General features: G+C 38.7%; 1 protein-coding gene and 1 long non-coding RNA gene across 4 annotated transcripts in view; one reads left to right on the forward strand and one right to left on the reverse strand.

Moving 5' to 3' along the window:
• Positions 1-2,785, forward strand: part of LOC140505751 (uncharacterized) — a 45,178-nt gene extending 42,393 nt beyond the window's left edge. The window contains exon 3 of the long non-coding RNA XR_011967648.1: positions 1,893-2,785. This is a non-coding gene — a long non-coding RNA (uncharacterized lncRNA). The remainder of the gene's footprint in view (positions 1-1,892) is intronic.
• Positions 1-5,380, reverse strand: part of ROR2 (receptor tyrosine kinase like orphan receptor 2) — a 320,282-nt gene extending 314,902 nt beyond the window's left edge. The window contains exon 1 of one of the 3 annotated variants that reach the window (XR_011967618.1): positions 4,513-5,380. Coding sequence is in view for 1 of the 3 variants with exons in the window: in XM_072611895.1 (XP_072467996.1) it covers positions 4,513-4,864 (352 nt within the window). In the remaining 2 variants the exon portion in view is untranslated. Of the gene's footprint in view, positions 1-3,723 lie in introns of all 3 variants that reach the window. The other 2 variants (XM_072611895.1, XM_072611903.1) reach the window with 2 other exon arrangements.
• Between the last annotated feature and the right edge of the window lie 5,790 nt (positions 5,381-11,170).

Genomic DNA, 11,170 nt, shown 5'->3' on the forward strand with positions numbered 1-11,170 from the left:
AGTGTCAAAAAAAAGAATTCAGACTAATTTCTTTTCAGTGACTACAACTTTGAATCTAGTTGTAAATCCAGTATTAACAGATCTTCACTGTGAATTTGACTAATTTAACTAAAAATTAGACTAACATTTATGTCAGGAAAAGTCTTTAACAATATACAGAAGATTCATTTCTTTTGATTTTATGCCTACAGGGTTGTAGGAAGTTAGTTTTGTAATAAGTAATTAAATAAGTTTCCACACGAAAGACAAAGTTAAATGCCATTAACATCCTGGCCTGGGGTGAAATGAATTTTAAAAGCCTACAGTGCACCAAATAGGAATAATTTAGAGTTTCACCCCCAATTTGCATTTCTATACAATTTACAATAGGAAAAGAAAAGCTAAATAATAGTATTTATTTTTTAATTAATAGAATTAAGACACTGCTGAAACAAACAAACAAAAAAAGCTAGCAGAAATGTCACTTAGCAAAATTGTAGACTGAGCAGCAGACAACTAATTCACTAGTAGATATCCAGCCCCTTAATATATTACAAATGTCCCTTGGAAAATAAACATTATCTTAGAAAAATCATGACAATGAAAATTAAATTTCTCCATCACAGATATTCAAACGTGTACAAAATCAGTATTCCAGGGCAGTCACAATGACCCCATTTGTGACAAAACATGTTTTTATAAACCACTGGAAGATTTTTTTGAAGTACAAAAGTTAGATTGTAAGCAGGATTTTGATTTGTATACTTTTTTGCCACTACAAATTCAATCAGTAAAATTTTAAAACAAGCATTTTTGTGAAACCCCAGAGCTACATAAACAATTACAACTCTTTACTGTATTTAACAATGTTAAGTATCCATATTTTGATGACTTTGATACCCCTAATGTAAGCATTATATTTTGTTTTTCATATTTAAGAACACTCCACAGAAGCTCTATAAATGAGTATAGCTCACTTATGAACTATGAGTATAGCTCTTCCTTGTGGCTATAAATAAATAAGGGGAAAGAGATTAGTTTACCTGAGGGAAGTGGACATTCATTACTATGCCATTTCCAACAAGTGACCATTTCGTCTTTGATGGCACTTTGTTTTTATGTCACTAGTAGCACCTTAAAGTTTAAAAAAACAAAGTTCCGCTAATTAGGTAATTAATTCACTGTCAAAAATGGGAGAGTACAAAATAATTTTAAAAATCAGTGAATTTCTTTGACTTAATTGAAAAATAATATTCAAGTATGCTGGTATAATTTCTATGTGAGAAATTACATGATTATTTGCCCTTTAATCTTTTTTTTCTAAAGTTTAATTAAATATAACATATTTATATAGCAATGTATAAATACGGGGACAATTCCATCTGGTAGATCTGATGGCCATGCAATAACATATTATTCCCTTAGGAAAAATGAGGAGTCTCTTGCTCATGGAGCTATAGAGTAAGAACTGCAGAATATTGAACATTTTAAACGTTTAACTTATATAATACAGGGCATTTGAATTATAAAACATTTGCTAACTAAATATATTTTCATGAAAGAAAATCATCAATTTTCATCTATTCATGACTTACATAGTTTAACATGGATAACTAGGATTACTTAGAATATTGTATGTTGATGAACTGATAGCAAAATACATCAACTAAGGATAAAAAAAGAGAAAATGAAACTGTATTTTAAAATATTTTTGCCAGTTATTTTGCCATTAATCCACAGCAACCAAGCGTGGTCACCCACTATGAACATAACTTGTATAAATGTTCATCTTTTTTAACTATAGGAATCTTGCTTATTCTCCACAAATAGATGCTTTCACTTTGCTGAAAAGTACTGTAGCATTTAAAACTACTTCTTTGCAATTGTATCATTCTTGCTAAATCTTGGTTTAGGTCTCCAGATAAACCTCCCCAATGTCTGCAACGCAAACAAAAGACTCAACCATGAAACCCAACAAAACAAGAAGCTGATGTCTGCTCTGGTTAGTCTCAGCCTTTGCAAATCAATTAAGAAGTTCTACCACAAGCAAATGTTGGCAAACTCCTCACTGCAAAAACATTGCTCAGATATTACCCATAAAAAGACAACGTATAAGTAATAGCGTACCAAGCCCCAGATGACTTTCTCCACAGACACTTAAAGGGAAAAGAAAAGTCAACAGTCATGAAGAACTGCCAGATGTTTGGAGTTTTCCATTTTGATTGGCTACTTCGTTGAATAAATATGAAAATAGATAATGCCAAATAACTTCTGAAGTTTTTATATCTAAGGTGGTCGGTATAGTCGTCGAGTGAATACGAAGTAAAAGATTAGTTACTATTTCTGTGACTTTTTGGTAAGTAAACTAGGGGCAATAAGAAAGATGAGGGAAGGGGTTGGTTTGAATCAGCCCACGTTTAGAAACTTTCAGGCATAGACGATGGGAGGGGAGAAAAGGCAGCGTGGTCCGACAGTCCTCAGAATAGAAGGCATTAATATTCTAAGACAGCAAGGAGAAAAAAATATTTCATAAACAACTCTACAATCTTTCCAATAGGAAGACATTTCCACTTCTCCTACTTGCTTAATAATCAACCTCTAAAAAGAAGATTCCTTTCTCCCCACAATCAACCCAGTATCTTCCTCAGTCGCCTGAGGCTTTGTGGGGTGAGGGGAGAATCGAGAAGGCGGAGGAAGAAGATACCTCGGAGCTTCCTAAGATCCCAGACCAAAGGGCCAAAAACACAATGTAGTCTTCCATTTATGGGGTGTAATTATTGGAGTTATGCGCCCCCCCCCCCCCCCCCACACACACACATGCACACACTTTCCCGAAGACTTGTTGGGGAAGAGACATAAAAAGACAAAACCAAGCCTCCAACTCGGAAGGTTAAGCACGTAACTCAGCCTTCCTCCCAAATCTCGGAGGGAGGGAGAAAGAAATAAATAAATAAAGGAGAGGAAAGCAGGACGATTTTTCAGTCTCCTCCCCCTCTCCACCCCCAACCAAATGGCAGAACCCGAGATCCAGAGCTGAATAACAGGAAATCTAGGTATCTGTCACCTCCTGGAGAGTGGTAAATGGATTAAAGGAAACCAACAAAGGGAAGAAAAATCCCTTTCAAATTTGCAGATCTACAAGATTAACGGGTTCCTCCAGTCAAGCGGCATCCCAGCGATGGCCCGCTCTAACTGCAGCATCCTCGGATCCTCCAGGGAAACTCACCAGTGAGACTGACTAGGAGCCAGGAGAGGCACGACCAGACCTTCTCCCTCCCGTTAAAAATAAGCAAATCAAAAAACAGCCCCTTCAGACTCCCAGCTCTCGAAGAGAAAGAGGCTCAGGCAGAGCCATAATAGGCTTTCTGGACCTGGGGCCCGAGCTTAGCGCTTCCTTGACTCCCCTGCCCCCGGGATTTTAAGGGAAGGTCGATGGGAACCAGGTTCAATTCCCAGAGTTACAATTTACATCATCACTGAGGTAACCAAACTTGAAAATGTAGCAAGGTTTTAACCACAAACCGCAGCCCGTCGCTTATGCCTGTCTTCTGAGGAGAATCGGGTCCACGATTGCCCCTACCACGTACTCTACTGACCTGGGTAAGAGCAGGAGGGGAGAGCCCCAACAGTGGAATACAGGCAATGGATTTTGACTTTGGTTAGGTTGGTTTTATTCAGTTCTTTAAAAAAAATAGACATTTACAGAATTAGGTCTTCAAGTTCTTGATTCCAAAATTCCCTTACCTAAACTTCCATTCCTAAAGGATCAAAGCTGAAAGGTACTTCAGCGACACCACCATTGTTCATGAGGAAAAAAGAGTTCAAGAGACTCGCCCCAAGTCTAGATTCGAATTCGTCTCCTTATTCCAACTTCAGCTCTCCATGGCACCAAATTCACCACCCGGAAAGACCATCGGAAAGCAAGACTTAATTAAAGCCCTCATCAGCGCCCTGAGCACAAACTCCTCCCCCCACAACTCCCATCACACCGACTGGCAAAACAACTCCCTCAAAAATCCCTTCTTAGAATAATAACCGAACTGGCGAAGGAGAGGACCTCAGGGGCAGGGAGAGCGAGAAGCCTGGCCCGAACCCTGGTCTGTGAGTAGAAATAGCCTAGGAAGACTCTCCAGAGCAGGGCTTGGGGAAGGGGGAGTACTTAAAAAGTCGAGACTCACTCTTACCCTGGCTCTTGCACACATTTTGACAGAGTGCCGGCCATATTTCTTATAGGAAGTTGGAAAAAGGCTCCCTCCTTTTTCGCCCTTCAGGCAGACCGCTACGACCCCTCCCCCCCATCAACTCTCGTTTCCCCCGGGGGGGGGGGGAACAAAACAATTTAAAACACTACAAAGGCTCCACAGAAAAACGAAGCGAGCGCTATATATAACATTTAAAAGGATCTCTAACATGCACAGCGACGAGCCAAGCATGCATCCACATCGTCGGGCTTCAGGCTCTTTTCTACAAAGAGGAAGAACCGTGCCAGACCCACTGAGGAACGGGGGACCAGGGCAGAGGCGAGAGTCTTACCTGTGGCCCCAGGCATCTGCAGAAATGGTGGGAAATGCACCAGAAATGCCACGGCGCACAGAGCCGCCAGCTGTGGCCACGGTGCGTCCAAGCCCTGGGCCTCTCCGGCGCGGGCCATGCTGCGCGGCGGCTCCCCCCGCTTCGGCTGCCTGCCCGGGGCTAGCGGCGCACTCCTGGCAGGGATCCTGCCCTGCCCCGCAGAACCTGGGGCACCGGCAGAGGCCGGGGGGGCACCGGCAGCGGCCGGGGCGTCTCCGCCCTCCCTGCAGTCACACAAAGGAGCGCCTTGTCTGTCCGGGCGGCCCGAAGTTGGTGGAGCGGTCTGCTCCCAGGCTGCTTGGTGGGTATTCATGCTGCAGATGAAGTTGTTTGGCAATAAAGACCGCGCCTTCTAATTTTTTCCGGCTGCTGCTTCTGCTCCACGGAGTCGATCATGCGGGGATGGTTGGCTCTCGTCGGGAGCCACCGATCGCCTTTTTTTTCCGCTTGTTCTTTCAAATTCAGTTGTTTTCAAGGAAAGTGCCCTCCCTTTGCTTTCTAATGCATCCTCCCCAAACTTTCCCCCCAAGACCTCCAGCTCCCAGGTGCGACTCTTTCCACTCCACCGACCTTGCCCCAGCCCCGTCCTGAATTGGAGAGAGAGACACCAGGGAGGTGAAAAACCTCCCGGGAGGAGAAGGGGAGGGATGGATGGAGGGCTCACCCTCACACACCGCTACAGAGAAAGTGAGAAAGAATCCTGAGTGCCGCGCCCTCTGCCGTACACCCAGCCCAAGGCACGAAGCACGCCACCACCTTGGAGGGTTTGGGGAGCTGGGGATGAGGTATTTAGAAAGGACTCCTTTTAATCGGGTCATTTGTACTCGAGGGAGAGAAGTTGTACGTGGGGGGGGGGGGGGTGAGAAAGAGAGAGAGACAGAGAGACAGAGAGACAGAGAGAGAGAGAGAGTTTACTAGTGAATTGGAGGTTACCCAAGGTTTTTGTAGTTTCTCTCCCCCCCCCCCCACATCTGTGCACGCAGTGCTTTGTATTTTAAGGCAAAAACTCTGCCCTTGGGCATATATTTATGAGATGGAGATGGCTCACCCCTCTAAACCGGGGCTTACCCAAAGAAAACAAAGAATTAATTAGGGAAAATAGTTACTTCTTTAAATCTTCACTAGGGCTTCCAGTAGGAAAAAGGGAACATTGTAAAGAAGTTGGAGCTGTTGTTTTGAACCTTTTGTTTAGAGGAGCGTGGAAGACAGGTAACTGAATGAATATAAAATTCAAATGCATTTTTTAAATTATTAAGGCTAAGGAAGACTATGGGGCGAACTGCGGAAGAAACTGAGAAACTATTTGAAAAAGTTAAAAGTAAAATGAGAAAAAATCATTGATCCATGAAAAATCCATGTGTTTACCTCCTCAGTCAATTGCTTTTTCCTTCGTAGTGCCCTAACAATCAAAAGTCCAGCAAAATATTGAAAGTAATGACAGAGTAACAGTGCATTCAAAGTGAACACCGCTCAGAATCTGATCCTGGGCTTTGATTTTACCTAGTCTTATCTTTAAAAGTGAATTGTATAATTATACCTACTGAAGGAAGAGCACTATGTTTGTTCTCTGAAAAAGCTACAAAGCATACAAAAGTAATTTACTTTAGCTGTGAAAAAAAATTGAAGGCAATTTAAAAAACATGTTTTCTTGCTGATTCTTGCTTTAAAAACACAGAAGGCTTTAAAGAACTTGCCAACCCTGGGGGATAAGAAAGAAACATTATTTCTTTTTCTCTTATTTTAGAGAAAATGTTTTTGATTGCAATATTCAAACACCTCTAGAGGAAGAGTCTGGAAGACCTTGGTTCTAGGCATGCCTATTATACATACTGACTGTAAGACTCTAGGTGAGTCTATAAGACTAATTATTTGTTTGAAAACTTTGTGCCTCAGTTTCTTTTTGTTTCAGATAATTAATTTAACATAGATAAGGGGCCAGACTGCATTGGTAGAGGAAATTCTTTACTAGTGGCTTCCTACACTGATGCATTCACAAGGCCAAAAAAAATTAAAACAGTTCAGGTGGTTTGTCAATTGAAAGGCATGCTTAAATTGATTACCAAGCAACTTGACATCTTAAATTTTTACTTTTGGCAACATTATCAGAAGACTTCACTATCAGTAGTGCTCTGGTGTCATCTACCAATCTGTTCATTTGTGTAAGAAATGTAGAGCTTTTGTGTTTGTTGGTCATAGGGATGTCTCCATTCTCAAATACAGGAAAAGACTCCTTTCTGTTTACTTAGATGCACTACACAAACAACTTTTCCTAAATGGAGAGGTATCATGCTCAGAAAAGGTATTCAAAACTTAGCAGTTGGTAATTTAAGGAGATAGCATGACCAAATTTTAAGGGTACGTGTATAATGGAGACAGGACCAATGGGAACTCCCTCCTAAGTGCCAGTGCATCAACATGTGCCTTCTACGAGTAACCCAAATTGAAAAAGCTAGGGAACCTGCTTCCAGAAAAATATGGTGACTTGTAAATTGGGGGTACTCTGATTCAGAGGTAGCACAGAACTCTTTTTGTTTCCCTTACCATATGAATAAGAAAAACCCTTTGGCTGCTGAGCAAGTCAGAACACTTTCAAAAGATACTAAGGTGTGTAGGAACTCTCTCACATTTATATTTGAGTTTCCAGCATCTAGAACTATACCTGACATATAGAAAGTAATTAATAAATGTTTGCCTGTTGATCGACTTAGAGTAAGGGATTTTTCAATCCAGCCTCTGATACTTCCTACCTGTGTGATGACAGATGATTTATTTACTTTAGGCAAACAATAAGTTATATGTGTAATTTGATATTGAAATGGAACACCTACTAAATTAGGGTCATTCACTACAGGAACTAAAATGAGGGCTAAATGAGTTTGAGGAATTTAAAAATAAGAAAGAAGATCTGATTAATTTCTCCTTTACATTTCAGTTCCTTCATTTGGCAGCAAATGCCATTCCAAATGAGGAAATATGTGGTTATCCACCATCTGCACTAAGGAGGGGACAAGAAAGCCTATCTACAAGCTTTATGTGTCTAAAAGAGGCTTATTAAAGGATCCCTCTTACAACTCATTAGATCCTGGCATCAAACACTTGTATGCCTCCAAATCTTCCTCTAGGTTGGGTGATTACGTTTTAGTTTTCTGGGTTGCAATAAAATGGCAGATTCAAAAATAATTTCCTAGCTTTCCTTTTCTGTATATATTTCCCTTCTCTGGTGTATGTTAAAGACATGCCCTCCTTTTTAATGGTTCCAATGGTGATTGATAGAGAGCAAGATCTTTTCTGCTGACTCTATTTCCAGATTTACACTTTGGAATTTCTGAATGCAATAATTCAATGAGAGGAATGAGAATGTGAGAGTGGAATGTTTTCTTGATTTGCTTAAGATTAGCCAACAAGGGTGATATGGAAGGTTCTTTCTATGATATTAAGTGTTATGAAGATTTTGGGGTCCAGATGGACACATCTGTGAAGTTATTATAGGGAAAATAAGGGGAGATTAATTTTTGGGATGAAAGGAAAAGAAAAATTAATACAGGACACTAGACAAATGATATAGGAATGAATCTTTGTTGGGATTTCTGCCTCTCATATTATTTAGCAAGAGCCTGTGGGTTGACCTTGGGCTGTTCTTTAAGGGTAAGGATGAAAAGTCTTTTTAAAAATCACTTATAGCTTTTTCCACTTGAATTCTAAATGTGAAACACTAATTTAGATATCATAAGGAAGCGTGCTAACCTCTCAAACTCAAAGAATGAGGGAATAAAAAAGTTTAGTTATTTACATAAATGCATATATTCACATATATATTCTATAGCTAGCAATATCAATTCATGTACATTTCCCAGAGTGAGAAAGAATAACCCTTGCAGTCACAAAATTGTAATATGTGTGTATGTGTATCACAAGAAAGCCTCCAGTGTCTTGGGTACATGTTCTATGGAGAACTTATAGAGAGAAAGCTTATGGAGAGCTGTCTAAACAAAATGAGAAGGCCAGGATGAATAATTCATTCTTACTGAGTGATTTTTTTCCATTGACCTTTAAATGACCTACACATTTGAATCATCTGAAATTTTGATTTTCCACAATTTACAAGTCATATAAGTGTCAGAATGATCTTTTTCATTTTTTGAAATTGCCTTCTATTTAAAGTATCTTAAAATTTGATTTCTAGCTACCCTTAAAAAAATGTCTCCTCTAGTACAGATTTCTTCAGAATGCATTTTGGTCAGATCTAGCTGGGAGTACATATATTATACTGATCAATATTATTTCATATTATAATTATTTGTGTATATGTTATATGCCCTAAGCTCTATGGGAGAAGGAAGCCCTCAGTCCCTAATTAAGTCCTCTGAATGCAGAAGGTGCTCATTACAGGCTTACTAAATTTTTCAGAATTGCTATATCTCTAAGCTCTCAAGCTCAGAAGAAAGTCCAGCTTCAGTTAATAGGAGGCAAGAGGATTCTTTTTAAAAAATTAGATATAAAAAAGTGTTTAAAAAAGAAGTAGGGTTCCAAAAGATAGAGTAGAAAGAGCTAATGGACTGTTGGAGTAGAGTGGACCCAACTCAAAAAGAGACATGAAGGACTCAGAATGCAGAATGAGACATGTATACACACATGTATATACATATATGTGTACATGTATTATATATGTATGTATGTATACATATATATGTATGTATATATTATATATATATGTGTGTGTATACGCACACATACTTTTGAATGACATGGCCAATGTGGAAATTTGCTTTCACAGATTATAAATGGTTTGTGTTCTTAACAGGGAGGGGAGGAGATTGAGGTAGGATGGTGAGTAGGTTGATCATGGATGATTAAATATATATGAAAATATCTGTGTGGGGAGAGAGAAGAAGGAAGACAGAAAGAGAGGGAGTGGAAAAGGGAGAAGGAGAGGGGAGAGGGGGAAAGATGAAAGGAGATGGGAGAGGAAGAGAGAGAGAGAGAGAGAGAGAGAAACACTTGGGAACTCTGATCTATACAATGATCAATCACAGTTCCTGAAGAATCATGAAGAAACATGATGCCGAATTCCTGACAGAGAGTTGTTACACTCAAAATGCAAATTAAGACAATGTTTCTAACATGGCCAATGAGTAATATTGTTAAGGTTGACTGTACATACTTATAAGAGGGGATTTGTTTTTCTTGCTTTCTCAGTGGAGGTGGTGGGAAATAAAGTGTAAAAAGATTTATCATTGTTTGAAAATAAAATAAAATTTAATTTTAAAATAGATTAAAATATACAAATCAAATATGGCCAAGAATACTAAAATAGTAGGAATACTAAAGCTTAAGATATGGATAATACTTATACCTAAACACAAGAACACACACAAATGAATGTTTAAAAGAGTTGCTCTTAACCCTGAATTTTCTAAAATCTCAGCGTATTGAACCTTTTTACATAAAAGGTATAAAAGAGTTCACAAATACATGCATGGCAAAGGTTTCTTGTTAGATGTGTTAATAGATATTTCTTTACAGGTATCTCCATCATCTTCATTCTCAGTTATCCAAGAATCATCTATGAGGGACAATACCTCACCAGTGGCTATTTCTTCAAGTTTAATTTCTTCCAAGTACCAACTAGGGTCCTTCCTACTATTGTCATGTCCAATTTGTATTTTATATAATTCACCAACATCTTTAAGATTAATCTGAAAAAAAGTTTTTAAGGTTATATTCACTCCAATCATGTCTTCTTGTCCTGCAAATAAAATTCCCTCATTGTTATTGTTTCTTAAGTCCAAAAATTCATTATCAATTTCAACGCCAACACCTACACTACTTTAGCAACAGTTTCTCACATGGAGTTTAAGATCTGGAGAATTATATTATATGTAATAAAATATGGAATCTTAGGCTCAATGAAACAGCCCTCAAAAACAGTTTGACAACAGGCAGGTGTGATGGATATATCTCCAGCTATTGTATGGATTGCATTTTGGCCCATGTCCAGTATTATTTTGAAAAATAAATATATTATCATTATTATTTGGACAAACTTAATTAAACTCATCAAATAAAACTAGTGATTTTGCCACTGAAACACTGAGTGGACTTACAGTAACATGGTGATGTCTGGCTCTTCATGCTGCCTGGCTCCAGTAGGCTGTGAGGATGGATGGCTGATTCTTCCTACTTGAACAGTCTTTAGGTAATTGAAGTGGTTTTCACTGATTTAAGAATTGATAACTGATCCTCACCCCCAGACATGGTACATAAAATGGTTCAGAAGCATCTGTATAGATTCCAATTTACTAAGGAAATCATAAGTCTAAACTACACTGGACTCAATTTGCTAGACATTTAGAGAAAAATATAATTGGAAAATATTCTTATCATATCTATCACCTTTCTAAATCCTAGGCAATGAATCTGAAAAAAATAATTCTTAGGAAAAATACACTATGAATATACAGCTATTTACTAAAATTGCTAATCTATATTAATTTTTTTTACATTGAAGAGGAATATGTTTTCTTTGTTTTTTTAAGTGTTTTGTTTTGATACTCTTTCTTAAGGATATGGGAGTATACGAATAGATGGTCATCTATCTTCTCTATTGTCCATGACTCTC

This window comes from Notamacropus eugenii, chromosome 1, assembly GCF_028372415.1.
Source record: "Notamacropus eugenii isolate mMacEug1 chromosome 1, mMacEug1.pri_v2, whole genome shotgun sequence".
Lineage (NCBI taxonomy): Eukaryota > Metazoa > Chordata > Mammalia > Diprotodontia > Macropodidae > Notamacropus > Notamacropus eugenii.